General features: G+C 31.1%; 3 protein-coding genes across 3 annotated transcripts; 1 reads left to right on the top strand and 2 right to left on the bottom strand.

Moving 5' to 3' along the window:
• LOC105158380 (pseudo histidine-containing phosphotransfer protein 6) lies at positions 999–3,330 on the bottom strand. Its single transcript, XM_011075123.2, has 5 exons — positions 3,040–3,330; positions 2,802–2,932; positions 2,297–2,440; positions 1,959–2,031; positions 999–1,384 (listed from the first exon to the last, which is right to left on the bottom strand). The coding sequence occupies exons 1-5, from the start codon at positions 3,106–3,108 to the stop codon at positions 1,304–1,306; spliced, it is 498 nt and encodes a 165-aa protein (XP_011073425.1). The 5' UTR covers positions 3,109–3,330; the 3' UTR covers positions 999–1,303.
• Positions 17,185–19,498, bottom strand: LOC105158379 (palmitoyl-monogalactosyldiacylglycerol delta-7 desaturase, chloroplastic). The gene is made up of 5 exons (XM_011075122.2): positions 18,798–19,498; positions 18,572–18,712; positions 18,342–18,482; positions 17,945–18,051; positions 17,185–17,728 (listed from the first exon to the last, which is right to left on the bottom strand). The coding sequence occupies exons 1-5, from the start codon at positions 19,356–19,358 to the stop codon at positions 17,530–17,532; spliced, it is 1,149 nt and encodes a 382-aa protein (XP_011073424.1). The 5' UTR covers positions 19,359–19,498; the 3' UTR covers positions 17,185–17,529.
• On the top strand, positions 19,611–23,242 carry LOC105158378. Its single transcript, XM_011075121.2, has 8 exons — positions 19,611–19,831; positions 20,314–20,440; positions 20,555–20,639; positions 20,730–20,808; positions 20,890–21,003; positions 21,075–21,187; positions 22,543–22,653; positions 22,911–23,242. Exons 1-8 carry the CDS (start codon positions 19,753–19,755, stop codon positions 23,028–23,030), a joined length of 828 nt encoding a protein of 275 aa, XP_011073423.1. The 5' UTR covers positions 19,611–19,752; the 3' UTR covers positions 23,031–23,242.

The following is a 23,340-nucleotide window of genomic DNA, read 5'->3' as shown; positions in this document are numbered from 1 at the left end:
TAGTTTTGATTTGACGAGCTTGGTGGAAGTTTTTCGTTAATTGGAAAAAAAAATCTTACCCAAATCAAACTAATTATATAAGAATTATGATAATTTATCATGTGATTGATCACTCTTCTAAAACTGTACACCAATAGCATTGTAAATATATGATTTGAGTGCTTGAAAATTTTGCATGCATTGTCAATAATTCATGGCGAGACAGATCGCATTATTTGGCGATTTGAGACGGGACGGCCTACAGTTGCATCTCTTTACAGGCTATTGGACCCACCAGGACCCAAGGTACGTTGGTCTTCACTACTCTCGGGTTCCATGAAGATCCCCAGGCATAATTTCATCCTATGACTTGTGATTTTGGGAAAACTATCCACAGTTGATAAACCATGGCTATCATACCTAGGCGCTTGTATATTATGTGATGAGGGCGCAATGGAGACACATACTTATCTATTCTTTCGATGACGTTATGCCAGAAGATGTCTGACAGCGATTCGGTGGATTGTTCGGTTTGAATGGCCTAATAGAGAGTGGCCACGGGACGTTGAATGAACTACAAGGAAATTGAGAAGTAAATATATCATTAACTTGGCTTATCGTGCACTCCTGGCTGCTTGCATTTACCACATTTGGAGGGAACGAAATTTGAAACGCTTTGAGCATATGGAGCGACCACCGAATATCATAACCTCCATTATTATGAAAAATATTAGACAGAGGATTATCAGTGTTAATTTATCTCGTTCTGTTAGTTCATGTGTGTTATATAGATTATGGTGTATCCCTTGGCCTATCGAGGGAGAAACCACCACTTGAGCACTGTTGTACTGTACGATCTTGTTTTATAAATGAAACTTACATTTACCCTAAAAAAAAATATATTACAGTTGTTATACAATTCGATTACCGTAACACCCCCTCATAATTTCTTATTTATATTCTGGCATTTAAGTTCACTGATTGATTGATAGCACAACACACACACACACAAACAAGAATAAGATAGAGTGGAAGAGAGTGATAGAAATGTGAGTGAGATTTAGTAGGCGCTTTTGCTTACATGAAAAAAGCTCTAAACAAGCTCTAAAGCTGAAGCCCTACTAATAAAACTTTTACTGTTGGGATTGGGGATTTGGTATCAGAATCAGAAGCTGCCTGCGGATGCTTTGGTTCAACTTAATTGTCAACCACAATGCCAAACAGCCCTCCAAGAATTCACTGCAGGTGAAATTCTGTCACTATCAACAATCTTTTCATTTCCTTTTCTGTCTCCAGCTGAAATTGAACACACCTTCCTTAAGGGTTAAGGGTTGTTTGGTTGCTGGTGGTGGTGCTGCTGCACTGGGTATCTGACTGCGGCTGCCAGGATTCTCTGCTGCTCAATCTAAAGAATATACCAAACAGTTTTTACTTTCAATTTTCAGTATTTCTAATAATGAAGTGAAAATGATTTATAATGAAAATATATTTGGATTGCATCTTATTAAGTGTTAGAAATGAGAATTTATTTAAATTTGATTATTGAAAATGTAAATATATAGGTATGTATTTGAATTTTATAGTATAAAATTACAAGATACAAAAAAATCAAGATGATATGTCACAACCCTTCTTCTTGTTGTAATAATAAAATAGTCAAAATGTCTTATCATATATTTTCTTTGCTTCTAAAATTTAAAAAAAAAAAATTAACATGACAAGACAACCTTTGATCGATTGATGTAAACTTTGGAGCTATAGTATTGGGAAATATAAGAAAATTATGAAGCCCAACAAGTGTATAAAGTAAGCATTTTCAGTAGACCAGTACTGCAAGATTTCCGACAAAATTTCTGACAAAATGGATCAAATAAACGTGATTTTAAAATCCCAAACAGCATAAAATTGAATTTGTTGAGTGAGGTTTAACTCTTCTGATCTAAGACAAATATATCTATATATATAAGGTTGGTGAGTACCTGGAACAGTTCATGCAGCTTGTTCTTGAGGTAACAGTACTCATACTCTAGCAGCTCTAAAGCCCTCAAGCACCTGCCTTTCACCAAAATTTCACTCTTTGAGATATTGTAATTTTTATTTATTTAATACAACACATGGATGATCGTGATTAAGAATTTCTAGCCCTAACATTTCAAAGAATTATCGCAACCTAGTTAATTTAATTTCTTCTTCCTAGAATTCCTCACATGCAGAAAGACAGCCTTCACATATAATGCATGCAGATCATAAAACAATTTTCAAATTCTATATCATTTAATATAGACACGCAGTATGCACGAAATCATGTAATACCAACCCGGCACGGTTGTTTTGGTCGGAAGCAGCGCGAAAGGCGACGCACACATTTCTGACCCTTTTGGCACCAATGCTGGAACTGCTCCCCATGAACTGATTCAAATGCACTCCCATTTTCTTGTAGTCCGAGAACTCTTTATCCACCCTGATCATTCACATATATATATATACATACCACAACAGACAACTCCTAATTACATATATTATTACCACATTAAAGTAACTAAAACGTGTAATTTCTAATTAATTTCTGTTTGTGTTTTTTGAGCAAAAAGGGACGCCTTTTTTTGTCTGAATTCTTGAAGACGCAAAAAGACCAGTGTGTGTTTAACGAGTAAACCCCATCAAAAGCTAAAGAAAACAAATTTTCATGCTCAAGATTGGAGCATGTGTGTTCAATTTTCACGTGTTGTAAACTCTGTGTGTGTGTGTCTGTGGGTTTTGGTAGAGTAAAATACATACATACATATGTACAGACAAACACATATATATATATATATACTTACAGTAACGCTCTGAGGTTTCTCAAGAGCTTCTCGGACTCGTGGAAGTAAATGTTGACAACCTCGGAAACAAAGTTCGGAGAGGACTCATCTTGCAGTTGCTGCAGCTGTAAGAACTGCTCATCCAACACTCCCTGCAAAAACGAAAACGTAAACACACACACACACATCAAACACTTAACACTAATACCTAAAATCCCCAAGACCTCGGCGCTAGAACGAAACTACGTGAGAAACGAACCTGGTGGAAGAGCAACGCTAGCAGGCGGTTCATGTCAGCCCGCAGCCGGTCCACGCTGAGCCCCAACATCCACACAGGAAGACCCGTTTTGCCAAACTTCTTCTTGAACCCGGTAAATGGAAAAAGAAACCCGACCCAGATAGCAAAATGGGGAAAAGATTCGAACTTTACGTGTGGGTCTACAGTTTCTTTGGCTGAATGTGGGAGGTTTAAGGAAGTGGGATAATGTTGGTGGGTGTGTTCGTGTGGATGGTTTATGACTTGAATTGAAAGAGTGAAGACAAAGAGTGAGGTCGGGTGGGGAGGAATTTAAAGGGTGGCGGTGGATGGTTGCAACCAATAGGAATTTGACAAGTGTTGTGTACTTGGTGTAATACCACCTGCGCGCAGGACGCGTCTCATGATGGCTCCTGCTTATTTTATTTCTCTGGTTTGTCCTATGTTAGCTTGTTCCTAGATTGTAATTTACTCCTTTTCTTGAATATTATATATGTAAGATTGCTCCATATTTTAACTCAAATTGATGAGCAATTATATAACAAATATAACATAATTATTGTATGATTGATGTAAAATTTTAAAAAAAATATTTATTTATATTATAAATATATTATACTTATTTTATAATTAATTTGATTCAATTAAATTTAATTGGGATAAAATATTTTCATAATATTACTTTTTTAGTGAATGTAATAATAGGATAATGAATTGATTTTGGAGAAGAAACCTCTTTTTTTTTCCTTTAAAATTCATTACATGTGGAGGGTACAGCTGAATAAGTGGTTGAATAATTTAGAAAAAATTTGTCGTATATGCAATTTCCGACATAAATTTTAAAAATTATCAGAAAATTCACAAAAAAAATCCTAAATCAAACTTAATTACATTATTTTACAAATTTATAGGACTAATTAATTAATGAACATATTTACAATATTAAATCTAATATAAAATAAAATTAAAGTAGGAAAAAATTGATTTTCCCTAATATGAATCGATGTGAATCTAGAATGCAACAATTTTCAACCTTTTACGAGGATATAATGATTGCGTTGTCATATAGTCGTGTTATTGATTAATTGTGACTGATTTGTAGTTGTTGATCTAAGTATGATGTGATACGTAATTTGAGTGTCATTTTTTAAGCTCTAGTAATTAAAGTGGGCATGTTTGGACGAGTTTTAGTGGGACTATTGGAGAAAATAATAATAATTAAATTTTAAAATTATAGTATATTAATACTATCAACAATTGTCAACTGAAACACATGAAAGTTTAAATTTGGTCCATGATTGATCAATATTTTGCAATAATTTTAATTATGATGGAAATATTTATAATGGATTATATATAGCCAAAATATTCACTATGACTTTCAGGTGTGGTTAATATTTTGGCTTTGCTTGTTGGAACTACGATTAATAGTCATTAAATATTATATTTCGTGTAGTGAAATGAGATGGTTCAAAGTATTCTAATTGAAGATTAAACTTAAACAGGTTAAAACCCTCCATTTGATTATTTTGCCCCCTCACGGATTTCTAAATAACAAAACAAGAGAAGAATTTGTCTATTTACAAATCGAGTTAGATTGGAGACTAATCCTACAAATCGAAATTGTAACTGTTGATGTTCATGTCGTTCGAGGATTTTTGATTGGACATGTGGATCTATACAATTTCTGACATTGGCCCTATATAAATACTAATTGACGTCATTACACAAGCATTCAATAATTATATTGAGATATAGCTCAGCAACCCCATATATTACCCCTAAGGCAACTCTAACTTAGGCACCGACGGATTTTAGTTGAGGGTCACTTTCACAAGCTTAACGAGTTGGGTTGCAAGCCAACCCGTCTTCTAATTTGAGGACCAGAAGTAGACCCGACCTCTCATCGATCACTTGATGTGGACATCAAACCCCATCTCTACCTATAATCTCAACTCAGATCACAATCAAGCTTTCGAACTCATGCACGCCCGACAAAAATGCTTTAAAAAAAAAATCAGATCAAATCCTAGTCGGATATAACCAATCACATGATAAATATAGATAATTTTGAAATCAAGAAAAAAAGCACTTACATGTGAGAGGTCACTTAAAAATTTTGGATCTGTCCATGTTCCCACTCATTATTATAAACTAAATATATAAATTATTTCCTACATTATAAATGATTATGATTTAAAAATAATTACAAAATTAATATTATCTATCAAGATAAAATAAAAAATAAAAAATAAAAACAAATGCAAAAACTTAAGTTCAGTTGAGATTAATAAATATTTGTCATGATTTTAACTATAACCAAAAAATTTGTCATTATTTTTCACTACAACTAATATTTTAGCTTCATAACAGTCTAACACATATTTACAATCATGATTAATTAGTATTCATCACAATATTTTACCGTAGTAATTAATTATAACAAACAACTATATATTTTTTTTTAGTAATTTAAGTTATTAAAAAAGATTAAAAAGAAAAAGAAAAAAAAAAGACAAGTGAGTGGACCAATAATTTTTTCACCCACCCAAAAAGTCCCACCAGGAGTAAAATCACGCCTCCATGGAGTGTGAAAAGTTAGATGGTGAAAATCGAGGTGAATGCGGGGCATCTACCAGACCATTTACCTTTTACAATTTTTATTACCACCCCTTAAAGCTGTAATTAAATAATCACCACCCTTCAATTTTTATGCTTGCCAGGAAATTTTAAATTTAATTATTATGATAAAATAATACTTTTTAGACTTAGGTAACAAAGTTTTATTGAAAAATTTCCATTAGTCACCTCTAATATGTAATTCAATTTATGCTTTTTATGAGAATTTAATATATGACTTTGAATTAAATTATCGTGTTCATACATTCTATGGAAGTTCAAAATATAAGTTTAGGTTCATATTAAATGAATTTCATCATAATGTGGTTCCACGTAAAAGTTTTTAAATTTCAGATAGTTTATTGTATATAGTAATCCAAATAAATTGAATGAATTTGAAATCTTCGTCTTCAAAATCCACATTTCTATACCGTAGAGTACAATATTAATGTTTGAGTCATTGTTTAAAATCGAGATATAGACAGTTCTTGCATCTCTTTTAAAACATAATATAGGGATTGAAAAAGTATCACATACTCTATTTTTTAAATTTAAGAATATTTAACATTCATTTGTACCTTCAGTACACAGAGCATCGAATATATATATATATATAGAAAAATTACAATGATCTCATTTGACGTTTGGCATAATTACACTCATAAATAGCGATTAATTGATATTGTCGAACTAATTTTTATAATTTCAAAAATATTCTTTATAATAAAATAATTAATAAATTATTTTTTTATTAATATAATGTACTAATTTATATATTTTACTTTTATTTATAATATATTTTAAAATATAAAAAAATATTTATTATATAACGAACATTTTATATATAGAGAGAGAGAGAGGGTTGGGTTGGCGTGCAGGTGTGGTGGCAGGCGGCGTCAAAAGCCCTCACTCCCATCCGACAACTGCGCCTGTCAACCTCCAACCATTCATTCCTACTGCCAAAACCCAAACACACACTTACTTCTGCAACTTTTTCCACTCTTCTCACCTTTTTCTCTCTTCCTTTTAAACCACAACAAAATTATGCTTTTTTATTCTGCCTTGAAGTTTGGAGCTGTGTGATTGGCCGCCCGCCTGCCCACCTCTGTTTGGGCAATACCTGCTTCACTTGGGTTAATTATTTTTTTTATTAATATAAAATAAATAAATTATATTAATATTATTTATTTTAATATATTAATATTATTATTACGAATCGCAGTTACAGAATTTTTTTTTAAAAAATTTGTCAAGTCGTGTTTTGAAATCATGACTACACCAAATCGTGATTTGACCATTTTTTTTAATTTTGGTTAATTAAATTTTTTATAAATTAATTTTTAACAACATATTAAAGTTTAAAAAATTATATAAATTTAAAAAATTACAATTAAATATACAAATATAATAGTGTATATTTTTCTGTATAATTGTATAAAATACAATGAAGTATACAATTTCAAATGGAAAAAATATCCACCCGTTCCACAATTGCGTCTGTAGCATTGACGTCGAGGTCTTCTTATTTTCTCGCCCATATTTTACATTGGCTCATTTTGCGCCTCATTATCATCATCACCGAACCGACTTGATGTTGTTGCATTGGAGTATGCACTAAACGATGTAAATGAAATTTGTGAAATATTGTATCCTGCTACATATGGTTGATTAATATAAAAATCAAGGTCAAGATGTACTTGTGAAAAATAATCTTGTGTCTGGTTTGGCATATATGGAACCAATTGAAATCAATCATCTTGAGGCGGTTGAGACATGTAATAATCTTGAGGCGGTTGGGGCACGTAATAATCCTGAAGTATATATACTGTAGAAGGACCAATTATGTCCACCCCAATATCATGACGAAGAGATGGGTTTTGGGGGCGGGCGAGAGCTGGGGGAAGGTTCCAATAGCAGCGGGCGGCCACCGGAAATGACTAACCCATTTTCTCTCTATATACATCGATATAAATATATAAATATACATATTTATATATTAAAGAATATATTTTTTATTTGATTCTAATATTTATTTTTAATATTATATAGTAATATATAAAAATATCTATCTAAACTTGGACCATTAATCACATTAAATTCTAGTAGCTTATTTGTAAAATGTATTTGTACAAAAAATAATTAAATTTGAGCCACATATTTAGATCAAATTAAATATAGACCATTGATTTTAGAAGGAACATTTTTGTTATTGCACCATATGACTCACGTACAAATGCACCAGTGTACTCTATTTTAAAATTATAGGGGGCAAAATGGTATTTTATTTTTCACAATAACTTTAATTTTAAACATCTCGAATAACACAAGGACGTAAATTGTATTTAACTCATTAATTATGTAATTGATGTTTAGTTCAACAAAATCACAAAAAAGGAAATATAATATTTTTTTAGGGTAAATTAAAATTTTGCTATTCGAACTATGCCCATTTTTATACTTCGCAATCAAAACTTTTTTTTGACAACTTACCATCTCAATTTTGCGAAATTTGCATTATATTATCATCTTTTTGTAGATTTTTCTGCAAAAAAAAATTATATATTGTGCATATATAAAAAAATATCACATTACATAACGCTTAAACATCACACGTGCATTGCATGTGACCTTTTTTCGATAAAAAACTTGGTTGAAAAATAATTATAAAATGACAAAGTGTAAAATTTTGTAAAGTTGAGATAGTAAGTAGATACAAAAAAAAATTTAGATGCCAAAGCGTAAAAACAGTCATAGTTCGAATTGCAAAATATAATTAATCTTATTTTTTCATTACGATTAATTAGTATAATTAAAAATATAAAAATACAAATGAATGAGGGTTGCAGTCAGTAACCACTAGTAATCGTTTATACAAGTGAGACCAAAATACTAATTGTAAACAAATATTACTATGGTTAACAATTAAGTTTTGGCGTTGATTTTATTTAATTATAGTAAATAGTGTCAATTTATCATAATTTTTTACCATAATAATTTATATTGTTGGTGATGTTTGTTCAAATTAGGAATATTTGCTGAGAGTCTGAACGGGATTTGAAAAGCTCTAAATATGCTTGGGCTTCATTTGGGTGGATGGATTTAGATTTGAACAAAAAATTTGAAAAAATGATTTCAAATTACTCAATATTAAATGAATTTAAAATTCATCGAAATATTATTAAAAATAGCTTAAAATGAGAAATGAAGGATTTTCAAATCATTTGAAATATGGAATTATCCAAACAAGTATACTGGATTACTAGAATGAGCTTGAAATTTGTAGCTCCACATACATCAATCCAAACACAATATTAGGTAAAGTAAGAACCTTGTAATATGTACTACAAGACAAGAAATCATGAGAATAACATTAAAAAAGTTGTCTGGTTATAATCTTTCGATGCTTTAATCAGCAAGATTGTAGAAGAAAAGAGCTCAAGGTTGTACAAAAGTATGAAACATCAAAGCTTCTACATTGGGCATGGAGGACTAATATTTATATATAATCCAATCTATGTAATTTCATGTAGACTATTAATTCAGAGACAATCGGATGATCATCACGAGACTGGACATACCCAAGTTTAAGTTGTGCCGGGAATGTAGAAAAAGTGCGGATCTCGACCGATTATACGATTTTTAACATAAGAGTTGGGGGCATTTGTGTAAATTTTTAAAACCTTGAGGTAGCCCGACCCTAGATCATAAAGAATAATTCATTTCTTATAGTACATGACCTAGAACATGCTATATAATTTGTTCGATCTAACCAAACCTAATTTCAATAAGAAATTTTAAAGATACAAATTAAAATCCATTAAATCAAACTAAGAAACAAATTACATATGTCAGATTAGATAAGATGAAATGTGCATACATACCAATCAAAATCTCTATAGTTGAATTACTGTGGTTAATAATTAAAACTAACTATATAGGAATCAAATATAAATGTTAATTCCTACATTTAACCTCACCAAACGTATTGACCGAAAATTCTAAGCTACAAACACAATTGGAGTAGGGTTAAAAGCTTAAAGCGTGGAGGAGTAAAAATAGCATAATAATGAGACTTTTGAGGGGGCCTAACTTCGCATGGGCACTGGGAATGGATTATATTCTTAATTATTATTATTATTATTATTTATTTCAATACTGACTGTTCAAGATAAGGATAATTTAAATTATTATGTCTATGGATAATCCGACAAAAAGAAATAAAATTAATCCGAAATAGGCAATATATATAGTTTTAATCAATACAAGAGTATACAATTAAAATTAAGTTGTAATTTAATTATTTGAAAATTTTTCATTGGCACTCCTGTCTCCTAACAAAATTCACCCACAATATTTTTAATCTTCGAGGTTGTCTCGCTAAATATTTCTAAAACAATTATAAATTAATTAGCATACATCGATCTCACAATTAAAAAGATTTACAGTATATTAGATTTAATTGAAAAAATAATCTTTTTGTAGTGTTTAAATATATGTAGATAAGATTATAAAGTTCATGCGATGTTAGTATAAATAAAATCAAAGGAGCTTATTAAAAATTTTAAAAATAAATTAAAAATTCCTTGATTTTTTTTTTTTTAAAAAATGGGTTTGTATACTTCCAGCATGCTATTATTGAATTTTATAAATTTAATTTTTAAAAAAGCTATTAAATACTCTAAAATATTCTATAAAATAATTAAAATAACTTGTAATCTCATCCAAATACCACCCTCTTAATTCAGACATCCGCTTCTTGGCTTGCATTTAAGTTTGATGAGGGTTTTTTTTAATTACAATTTAATAAGTTTTCGTCATTAATGATTAATAATGATAATTATAAATATTAAATATATAATTATTATGAAAATAAATCAATATTTATATATATTTTAATGGGACTCAAATATATAATCTCCTAAACATAGTATATATATAATTAGTTTGATGAGGGATTGAGCCCTTCAAAATTGGATATATTATTATTATTAATATTGAAAAAGCGGAGGCATGGGTCTTTATGTGGTGAAGTCATGCCACAAATACTAAATTATGTAAACAACTTTTGTTTAATACATAGATTAGGATTGCAGTATCACCTCATAATTAATTAAAGAAACCCTCCACTTCCTCATTTGCCAATCCCATGCTCACGTAACCCCATCTACATTCTACTCTACCACCCTTAATTATCATAAAATTACGTGCCACTTAAAACATTATATTTAGTACTTTTGAAATTTGCTTTCTTCCTTCTGGTAAATAAGTCTATCGATTAGTCAGAATTTATCGATATTAATAAAAATATTGAATAAAAATCGATATTTATCTCGGTTGCCTTATTGCAGATCAAACAAATCTTTTCCAACTAAACTACCTTTATAAAGGTGAAGAATACATTTTTACATGCATTAACGTGTGAAAATGTATAAGGTTAGTTTGATCATGAAAAAAATTTGTTTGACTTGCAATAAGTCGGTAATAATTAAGTTAATCGGGGTAAATATAAAGTTTCATTCATTTTTTTTTATTAATATCAATAAATTTAATAATTTTGACTAATATTGGGCCTTTTTTTTTATATATATAATTGATGATATTTAGCCTTAAAACATATATTAATTAATTTTTAACTTTAATTTAAATTCAAATGGATGGGAATGATGTGCACGCTTGGACTCGACGTAAGCAAAGAGAGAAAAGATATCGGGAGATGAACTGTATATCGAATTACAACTATAATAATTAATAATTATAATTTCAATTAGATAATTATAATTATTATGTACTTGTAATGGGTTTTAAGGAACATTTTTCAAGAGTACATAAAACGCAATGATGGGAATGGGGTGTAATTATTTAATACTAATTACAATTAACATACATAGAATTCATAATCGCAATCATCACTCCCCTTAATTAATTTCTTGCTCTTAATCCATTTTATTTTAGTAGTAAGAGACAATGGAGTTTCGCTTTTTGGCTTCGAAATTCCAAATGTTGGGGGTAATTAGGGTTAGGGTTTTCATGAACTTTTCCTTGTAAATCACTACTCCTAATTAACTAATCAATTATCTAATAATTAATATGTTTAATTACTTCTTATTAGTAGTGGGGTGGACCCGTTGCTCGAGACCTACGTACATACTCTTAATAATTATTTTTTTTTATTAATTTTCTTGTTATATTGGGGTTTTAAAGAAAATGGAAATTAATTATTGCATCACTATTGCATCATAAATAGTTAACAAATTTCTAAAATTTAATTAAGGTCTATTGCATCATAAATAGTTAACAAATTTCTAAAATTTAATTAAGGTTTTGTAATGTTTTAACTCATATAATGTTAAGGCCGAAGTCTCATAAAAAGTTTGAGGTCATGTATTCTAGTCCCATGTACCAGATGTGTGGTTATTTCTCTCACTTCATGTGAGTTTATTATTATTTTTTTTCATACTAATGGATTACTTATTTGCTCGATTTATTGAAATATTGATCTAATTCGGTAACTACTGCTTCTATATATATAAACCCATATAGTGTTTAAATTGTGATTTCATAGCTAATGAGGCCTAGTTTAATTAACGAAACTAAGGCCCCACGATCTTAGAGGTCATGGATTCGAATCTCGCCTTATGCTTGGGATGGTGTGTCTACTGAATAGTAGTTGTGTTGTTTTTACTGAAAATTATTGCAAATTATTTTGGCTATTTGTAAATCCATGGTGAATGTACATTTTATTCACCCTACTAAAAACCAAAATCTTAGACTTATTATATATAAAAAAAAAATCTTTTTTTGGACAGTGAAAATATTCTCATAATTAAATATATATGATTATGTTTTGAGTCGAGCAATTTATTTTAGGAATTCTATAAAAATCTTAATTATAATTCCTGAGAACATCTTATAAGAAATTTAAAACAGACTTGGCCAAACATTATGATTAACTTTTTAAAATATTTGGATAAATAAGATAATAAAGTTATAATATATTAGTAGTGACAATTTATGATTAATCTGAATGAATTTGTTAGGATTTTCAGCTCTAAGTTTACTTATACAATAAATCCTTTGTGTCCATATTTTTTTTTAATAAGATTCGATTCATTACTACATCGTTCAGTCATTTAAACTTAAAAACTAATTTAATATACTGATATTTTTCAATCAATAAATATATTTAAAAAAAAGAAATTACTATAAAAATAAACTATACATAAATTCATATTCATGAGCATCTAACTTACAATATTTTGATTGTGAGGCCTCGATCTTACCGACATCCACTCATTATCAGTATTTGATATTTAATGTTGCAAGAAATGCGTTTGTACTAAAAATTGATTTGGGCCCAAAGGTTTTCAATATGTGGAAAGCCTAAAGACCAGTAAGATGGGTGCCCCTTGCCAGTTTGGACATTTTATGGCCCATATTTTTGTGAAGGTGGGTTTTTGTAAGGAGACTTATAATTAAAGGAATATTGTAAATTATTATAGTTAAAAATAAAAATTATGACAGATACTAATTAATTATGACCGTACAGTTGTTTTTGTCATAGTGAGTTTTGATTAATTATGATTTAAATTTAAAATTTTGTATTAATTTTGTCTGGCTATGATAGATACTGTTGATTTATTATAATTTTTAAATCATGGAGATTTATTGTGTATAAAATAATTATTTTATTATTATGTTCTTGTAGTGTATGTGGACAATTTTTGTTTGTAAATATAATTACACATAGGTACCTGATGAATAATAGCTGCTTTCGACTTTCATCGAAGGGTTTAAATTTAGAGGCCCTCTGTATAAGATATTTTTAGAGTTTATAAAACATTAAATTTTATTTTAAAATAAATTTTTATGTATGTAGAGAGAATGAGATTATTTAATTTATATACATTATTGATAATAAATTTATAATTAATTTAAAAAAATTTAACTAACCTGTTGAGATCTAAATTTACATCTTATATATATTAACGTACTTCGTATTTTATGGTTTAAATATATTTTTGGTTCTAGAGTTTTGATATTTTAATTTTTTATCTTTCTAAAACTGTAAAATAATTTTGCAACCTTTTGACATTTTGTGATTTTGATCATTTTAGTGCCAAATTTTGCAAATATTTTTGAAATAAATTATGTACTTCTCGCGATTTTGATATTTTTATCCTTTATCTTTTTAGGGGTTACAAAACTGTCTTGTAACTTTCTAACATTTTGCAATTTTGGTTCTTTCGGTGTTGAATTTTGCAAAAATTATCATAATAAATCATGTGTCACATTAACTTTTTGCTTTTTTATTATTTTGTTAATGTTTCATCTATATTGATAAAAATGGACCAATCAAAATAAAAGCCCCAATTTAAATAGATAATATGAGGCACACGATAATTCCGACAACTTTTTCAAAATCCCACAATGAAAGGACCAAATTGCCAAATATAAAAAAAGTTATTGAATTCTTTTGCAGTTCTAAATCATAAAAAATGTCAAAATAATAAAATTGTAGAACAAAAATATATTTAAGCCATATTTTATTTATATTTGCAAGTAGTATAGACACAGACACGCACATCATATTACACGTTACACATTATATTTATGTTAGATTTGAGTTGGTCACTAATTAATTGTGGGTGTGAACACTAAAAATATTAGAATTGTGTGACCAAAATGACATTCATATGTTGTCTAAGTCTTATAATTTGGTAAAACCTTTGAAAATAAGGTACGGTAGTTCACACTTCTAGTGGTGCACTAACACGAGGAAAATGCTAATATGTTACACACACTCACACTCTCGTCTATACTAATATAAAAATAAAAAATACTTTTTATTTATAAACAATAATTTGTAATATTATTATACTAATTTTTTTATTGTGCAGATACTACTCTTCAGTTGATTTTTATTTTTATTTCTTTAATATAATGTGTTGGTTATATATTTTAAAGTATAAAAAAATTATTTATTATATGCACACAAAAACGACGTGTCAAGACTACTAGTATATACGTAATTATTCCACCGTTTTCTTTTTTTTCTTTTTTTTTCCCCTAATTAGGTGGTCAGTGGATATTTGTCGAAGATCAAACAAAATATCTCAAAAAACCGACCAAAATATCTTAATATATTAGTAATAATCTGATAAATTATGAGATCTAAATAAATCAACAAAAAATATGAAAATTAATTAAAAATTGCTAAAAAAATAAAAACAAACACAGAACAGTGGTCGAAAATTAAAAAGAATGGGAGAAAGCACGTGAAACACAACCATCGTTGAAAATTAGGAGCCGTCCAAACAGCTCCTAATTAATTGTCTACACCTATTATTATAAAGATAATTAAGCCCATAATTCAACTCCATAATCTTTATTACCGATGTAAGTAATGTTCATAGAGTTAATTATGGTGTCAATAGAGAAGGACCATCACAATGAATATGTACAACCATAATTTATGAGTAAACATTAGGGTTAAGACAGATTTTTTAAAAATTTATCATAATTATAAATATTTTTTTATTATTTGAGAAATACAAATATTTATTGGAATTAGTGACTGTCTAATAAGTACCTCCCTACAATAGGTTATTTACGAGAGGGTATTTGTAGGCAGCTGTTAAGTTTTTGGGGTATTTGTAATTTTTTAAATAATAAAAAAATATTTGTAATTATGACAAATTTTAGAGGAGCTCGTTGCAATTTACCTTAAATATTATTAATCTGTATCTATACTAATATACGAAAAAGGAAGTCATTTTTCACTCACAAGTGACGATTTGTGAAGCCACAACCCAACTTTTGAAATACCAATTATATCCTTCAATATTTATACCAATATAATTATTTATTTATTTCAAATGGTCCACTTCATTCTTAACCTCCAATATGCTGCCATATTTATCTTTCATTTTCCCTATGTTAATCACTTGATTTTAGTTGTATATTGATTTTTATTTTTAAAATATTTGTTATATTTACTTATTATATGTGCGTAAATATTAGGTCGCACGATAGCTCCTGTAATAAAATAGAAACAGTGAGATCTTCCAAATATGACTTTTTATCTTTATCCAAAAATTTATTTGATTTTTTTGAAATATATTAGTAACATGATTTGAATTTAAATGTATATACTCTTTTTGTTGTTGATTATTATAATACCAAAAATTTGAATTTATCACTTATATATTTTTATATTTTAAAGTTTGAATTATTTATGATTTTTTATTTATTAATCTTTCATTGCTTTGGCACGGGGTATTAACTAGTAGTCCTTTAAATTCGAATTTCATATCATTTTAATATTTTGCTGTTTAATTTATGATCTTATAGTCCCTAATATTCAAATTATATTCAACTTCAGATCTTCCGGACAATTACTTTACTTATAGAAAAACTGAGATAAATATTTTATATTATATTTAGATTGATAAATTTAAATTTAATGAAGAAATTTGAAAAAAGAATTTAAAATTTATCAATATTCGACAAATCTAGTTGGAAATTAGATTTGAAGAATTTAAAATCCTTTAAATTTATAATTACCCAAATAAATACAAAGAATTTGTTCATAATTTCAGATCCATCAATCCAAATGTAAACTTATAGTTCTTTACACTCGTACCAAACAATAATGTTGGAAATTTTAGCCCATGACCCTTATTTCGGTAGACCCAGCCCACACCCCAACCCACACACACCCGGATGGCTCGACCCACTAATCCGACCCACCCCAATCCCTGACCCAATTTTCACTTAACCTGTAGAACCCTAACCTTACTTCACTTAGTCTCTTCCCTCGTTTTCTTCTCTCCATATTTTTCTCCCTCCTCATTTTCCTTAATCGTCGTCTTCCTCTCCCAATAACACAATGTTCCTTCTCCGATGATAATATCCTATATCTATTTAACCCTCCAAGGGTTTTTTGAAGCAAAAAATAACCGAACAAAAGGAAAAGAAAAATCCCTCTTTCTTCTCTGATTAATTAGTTTTTCGTAAACAAATTCCTAAGTGGAATTTTTTGTTTGATTCTTAATAAGAAACATGTGTGGTTTGGATTGGAGTCTAAGTGGTCCTTTCTGGACGAGTTTCTTTTTGGATTTGCGTGTGTAGCAACCGGTGTGTGGTTGCGGCCTTTGTGGCTGTGGGCTCCTCCTTCCCTGATCCGGCTCTGTGAGCCAATCTATTCTTGTTCTATGTTCTTTATTTTATTGTATTTATAGATTTGTAAATATTTTGCATATATTCTGTTATTCTATATCTATAGAGATTTCTTAACTTTTCTATAATTTTGGGTTTGTAATATTAAGGATTTTTAACCCATCACGATTCTTGTAATAATTGAATTAAACTTGTAATTTTTAGGCTCACTGCTAGGGATAAATTCCCAACAAATAAAAAATGCCTCAATAAGAAAAAAGAGTTTTCACAGTAATATAGATCTTTTATCACATATTCATGTGATCGATTATCGTCGTACCAATATTGATACATGCTCCTTTTCAAATTAAAAATAATTGAGTTAGATTATGATTTAAAAAGTGAATCTGTATACAATACACGTGAGACCGACATCAGTGTGACACGAACGTATAACAAAAGATCCGGTGCCTTTGATGATCAATCCTACTCCTTGACCTCATATCATAACATCACAATCTATCATCTCTTGACTCCAGCAACCTCTACTCATCACAAAGTTGTTCATTTCTTCATCAAGAAAAGCGGAGAAAACTCTCAACTTCTACTCTAAATATACGTAGAGAAGTACTAGTCCCCTCATCTATACATGACATTCTGCGTTCCGCTTTCTTTTTGACAGGTCCCCTCAACAACCAAGTGGCTGCAGCCTAAACCTTAACTGCTAAAAGCCATACGTTGCTTTTGGGCCGTGGTCGGTAGCTTGACATCCGTGGCCAATCCAATAGCTTGAAGAAGCCTAACGACATACCAAGTCATATCTATTTGCCACCATTCAAGTCCGTGCCTAGCTGAATACTCAAACGCGTGGTGGTTATTATGCCAGCCCTCTCCAAATGCAAGCATTGCCACCCACCTGATCAAGGCCACCATGAGTGTTTTTGGATAGGAATTCACTTTTCAAGATGATAGAATGAAAGATCATAAGTTTTTCTCAATCAAGAACGCTTTAGGGGCAATTCTAGCTCTCGTTATATAGTATGCTCGAGCAGCATACATTGAACCGACTTACGGTAATTCTTGTGCTATGAGTTATATGACCATGTATTTGATCAAAGAAACGAGAACATACCAATTATTTCGAGATAGATCACCAGTGTTCCACGCCTGGTTTCCCCAAACATGGCAAGCGGAGTTCACCAGCCAAGTGATGTGGTACACCCACACGATTCTCACGCCCTGCATCAGAAGAAACGTGCAACAACTTAGCCTCAAAACTTGGACATTATAAGCAAATTTTACTTGATCGGGTAAAAGGTGGAAAAGAACGTTCTTTTTTCAAAAAATTGATGCAAATGTTGCAATCCGCAGAATCCCATAGGGCCCAATTTGGATATGGACAATGAAAGTCTCATTCATATCAGGCTACTACCAACTGTTCAGCTAGTGGTCCAACATCAATATGGCCCATAAATGTTGCAATTTGCTTCATATGAGGACCAGAGATAGTCAATATCAATGTGACTTACCATTCCCCACACAATGTAGGGAACCCCTCCCACTGCATACAGTAGAGCTCCAAGAGCCAATGGATGAATTATGTAAGTGGTTTGAAGAAACTTGTAAAAGGGCTGCTTCTCTAAGTCTCCAACATTGTTGGGCTCCCCACACTGCAAAAGAATATTTTGTGGTAGTCCAAATGAACTCAAGAAGATGATACTATTATCCATTTGTATATGAAAGAATGAAGGATTTGTACCCTTTCAAGAATGGCTTTTGTGTCAAACAGCCAACTCATGTGACTAAACCAAAATCCTTCAAGGGGGCTGTGAGGGTCTTTTTCAGAGTCACAAAACTGATGGTGGTGCCTATGTGTGCTCACCCAATCAATTGGATTACCCTACAAATGAAATGTCATAAAAATCAAGAAACAGGGGGAAATGGGACAAGACTTTTTCTCGAAGTAAAGAGATGAACACACCAACCTGAAGGGCTTGAACACCACAATATGCAAAAAGGTACTCAAGCCATTTGGGAAGCTTGAAACTTCTATGAGAAAGATTTCTATGGAAAGAAAGAGTGATTCCCAGAAGCCCAGTGATCACATACAATCCAACAGCAACCCAAAAGGCACCCCAGTTGAATGTGAAAGGAGCAAGAACACATAGTAAATGCATAGCAACAACCACCCCAACCGTGGCCACATCCAAAGAATTCCACTTTCTGCCCCAGTACACATTCCTCCTCCTCTGCACCACCACATCAGACAGCAGAATTCTACCAAAGCTTGAATCTTTTTCATCTCCTGACAGTGGGACAGATGCTGCTCTGACAATTGCCATCACCCTTCTGCTACTTTCATATTTTCCTTTGGAAAAGAAACCATTTTTGAGGCAATTGTGTGCAAATCTTGCTTCTGTTGCATAATGCAGTGATTGTTTATGCTTTTGTGTGGTTTTAGAGGAATTGGGTTTGAGGTTGGGGGTGTGAAGGGGTGAAAATTGGAAGGGTTTGGCCCTGGACGGTGATGGCACCAAGAGAGCCATATTCTTGGCTTGGTTTTCTGTTTTTGTGGGTTGTTATTAGGCTTATATAAAATTGAGGGACTCTGAAATTTTTGAGTTTCTTGAGAATTCATGGTCTAGATTTGACGTTATCAAACCTTAATATGGAACAGGACAACCAACGTGGCAGAGAAGTTGATAAGTCGGTTTGAGGTTTTGTAGGGTTAAATTGGAGATTTCAGGTGCCAAGATTTTTGTGGGTTCAATCCAAATGTATTCACTTCACACCTTTTGTCATGTTCTGCTGATGAGAGATATTTCTGGCATTCAAAGTTTGTGTTGTGTGGTTGCTTTTATATCTCATTCAAGAGCATGCTATCCTTTATCTGAGCTTCCCTCTTTGAACCATCTCTAGCTACTACTACTGCCTCCAAGAATGGCTGCAACAGCAGCTACAAGTACTTCACTTCTCAATTCTTCAAAGCAAATTCCAGCTGCCTCTGGTAGAATTCCAGGTATACTTCTTTCTCTTTCATTAATTATAGTATTGAATATTGATGCTTTTCTTATTCATTTTTGCCCTGTGAAGGAAAACTTGTGGTTGGACTAGAATTCTGCTTATCTGATTGCTTTTGATTAAGAACTCTCTGAAGAGGTGATTTCTTTACTTAAAGAACTGAAAGGGGAGAAATGTTTTTCCCTTGTAAGAGAGTATCTGATTGTGTTTTATCAATCAAGAAACAGAGTATTTAGTCATGAGTGAAGTGAGGATGCCTTTGTTATTGACTAGCATGCGGATGTTGCTTGGACCGTTGGGCCTAAAATATGTTTCTTCCTCCTTAGGAAAATGATAATCTTTTCTAATTGAGATATTGGTAGGATTCAGCTTAGTTAATCGGATCTAAGCTTTCACATCCATTGCAGTGATTGTTAAAAGCAGATAATTGGACTTGTGATCATATTTAGTTTCATATCATTCTTGAATATTGAAATGCAGCTGCTACTTCTCTGGGTGCACCCTTGAGGACCCAATGTTATCCAATTAAGAAAAGATTAACTAAGATCAACAGAAAAGTCATTGCTGCTGCTTCGGTTGCAGCAGCTCCTGTCGAGGAAATTAAAGAGTAAGTTGTTACTTGTCCTACATTTTGCTGTTGGGAAAAGTTCTTCCTGCCTGCATGCATGTATTGGCTTGTGATGTTCATTTGCTTTTATCCAACTTGAATACTGCTATTCAGATATGTGCTTCCTACATGGGCTGAATTCGACCTTGGAAGAGCACCCCTCTATTGGAAAACCATGAACGGCCTCCCTCCTACCGCTGTACGTAAAAATTCTGCTCAAAGTTCATTCCTGGATTCTTTTCATCTGTGAGAAACTTCACATCTCATCGCATAACACAATATTTGACAGGGAGAGAGATTAAAGCTATTCTACAATCCAGCTGCAACCAAACTCGCACCAAATGAAGAATTTGGAATTGCCTTTAACGGTATCTCCTCACAGTCTATCTGAATCTTTGGGCTTATGCTGTTATGTTTGGTGAAACTTCATTGTTTGAGCATTTGTGCAGGAGGTTTCAACCAGCCCATCATGTGCGGTGGTGAGCCAAGAGCGATGCTCCAGAAAGTTAGAGGAAAAGCCGATCCTCCTATCTACACCATCCAAATATGCATCCCAAAGCACGGTATCCTCTTAACCTTAATTCTCTTGGCATGTATATGTATTACAATCCTTCTCACTTTCTCTGGTTTGCAGCATTGAGTTTGATATTTTCATTTACCAACGGAACCGAGTGGGATGGTCCCTACAGACTGCAGTTTCAAGTGCCAAAGGCTTGGAGGAATAGACCAATTGAATTTTTCACTGAGGTACTAGACTCTTCCATGTGTTGATTTTTAAGTTGTTGAATTGTAAAACAAGTTTATGATCCTGAATAGGGGTGGCAGACGATTTTAAGTTCGAGCTCAATTCTCTCTGTTCATCGGCTTTCGAGTCGGCTCGCGAGCTTTTTCCATTCTTTTTATTTTTTTAAATATATTTTTATTTTTAAAACTTTTATATATTTAATTTAATATTCATTACTTTGTCAATTTTATACTCAAAATTGACCAAATATATTATAATTATTAATCAATAACATACATTTTATTTTGGATAATAATAAATTACGGTACTTTTGTTTATTTAATCTTTATACAGAAATAAATTTAATCAACAACTTAGTAAATTATAATATTTTTTATAAATTAATTATTTAATATGACACATATAAACTTTATGTTATATTTTAATATATATTTGTATTGTGTTATACTTTTTTAAATTGACAAGTAATTCACTTATGATTTCTTTGTTTATTTTTGAGTTTTATATTTATATCAAGATACATACTATGCATTATGCAATCTATTTTATTACTTATAAATTTATGTCGAAATTTGGTGATTCCCCTGAATTAGTCTAAAAATAATAATAATGATGGTTGAAAAATTTTAATTATTTAATTATTGTATTATTATATATAATGAGATCAAAAAATTTAATCAACAATTACGATGTCTTAAAAAATCTGGGTCATACCAAATTCAAACTATATAAATTGTTCAGTAATTTGTGTATTTTACTAATTATATTACTACTAAACTAATTAGTAGTTTATATTTATAACAATAAATTAAAATATCATACTATATTTTAGGTTATTTATAACATAGTATGCATTATGCGATCTATTTTATTATTATAAATTTATGTAAAACTTTGGTGATTCTCATGATTTAATATAATAACAATAACAATAACAATAATAATAATAATAATAATAATAATAATAATAATAATAATAATAATAATAATAATAATAATAATAATGATAATAAAATAATTGGTAAGAGTTGTATGTTTTTGTAAATGGTTAGTTGATTAACAATAAATTGTTTTATAGATATGTTTAGAATTATAATTTAAAGTAAGGTATTACGAGAAGGAGCTCGAAGTCAGCTGGAGCTAAATTTAGTTCGAGCTCGAGCTCATCAGGTAAGATTCAAGCTCAAGCTCAAACTCGAATTATAAGAGCTTGTCGAACTCGAGCTCAAATTCGAGCCATACCACTCAAGATCGCGCTCCAAATTTACACCCTAATCCAGAATATATCAACCTTGACGGCGGTATTATTTACTTTTTCTCTGCCTCCAAAAATTCATTTATTGGTTTTTTGGTGCAGGGTCTTGCGGAGGAGTTGAGTAGAGAAGGTGCCTGCGAACAAGCAATCTTTCCAGACACAAACGTTGTTATCACAAGATGTGCCATGATTGGCAACTTAACATTGGAAGGAGTATGTTTAATGTTTTCCTCTCCCATTCCAGTCATTCCACCATTTCTGAAAATGAAACCAAGTGGTCTTTCTGCTGAAAACGTTTATAACATTTTTTCGCAGTTTTTAACAGTAGAAAAGGCAAAAAGATGAAGTGAAAATGGAACCAAAAAAGGCCTTAGTTTCTAGAACGACACTTTTTTGCGTTCCTTTAGCTTCTTTTGAGAGGTATGGAGGAGCTTTTTGCTATGAGTATTTACTTGTTTCGACTAATGCAGGGTGACCGTTGCAATCTTGATCTTGTACTCGGATGTACAGATCCATCCTCGCCCATGTTCAATCCACTAGCCACCGTAGATGATGGCTCTTGCCCTCCTTACTCGGATTCAGAGGATTAGCATCAGCACCGTCTCCTAGTCCACCTCGCATATAGAATTTGCTCCGTCTTACACAGGGAGACTAAATCTTGATGCATACTAAAAAGCTCTTGTACAGAATACTTTGGAATCATTTCACTTTCTATTCATCAGACACTAGTCTGATTCAATACACATGTTCTTGGACCATTTGATGCAAAAATCTGATCACCAATGTTTTCATATACCTTAAATCAGCGTAGGAGTGTAATTACTTGTGCAATAGCATTTGCAACACCTAAGATACAGACAAGAAAATTGAACTATAATTGCAGCAAGTCTATTGCTTCTG

This window comes from Sesamum indicum, linkage group LG3 (genome assembly GCF_000512975.1).
Source record: "Sesamum indicum cultivar Zhongzhi No. 13 linkage group LG3, S_indicum_v1.0, whole genome shotgun sequence".
In the NCBI taxonomy this organism is placed as follows: domain Eukaryota; kingdom Viridiplantae; phylum Streptophyta; class Magnoliopsida; order Lamiales; family Pedaliaceae; genus Sesamum; species Sesamum indicum.
The sequence above is the reverse complement of the archived record's forward strand: the minus strand, read 5'-3'. Positions and strand labels throughout refer to the sequence as shown.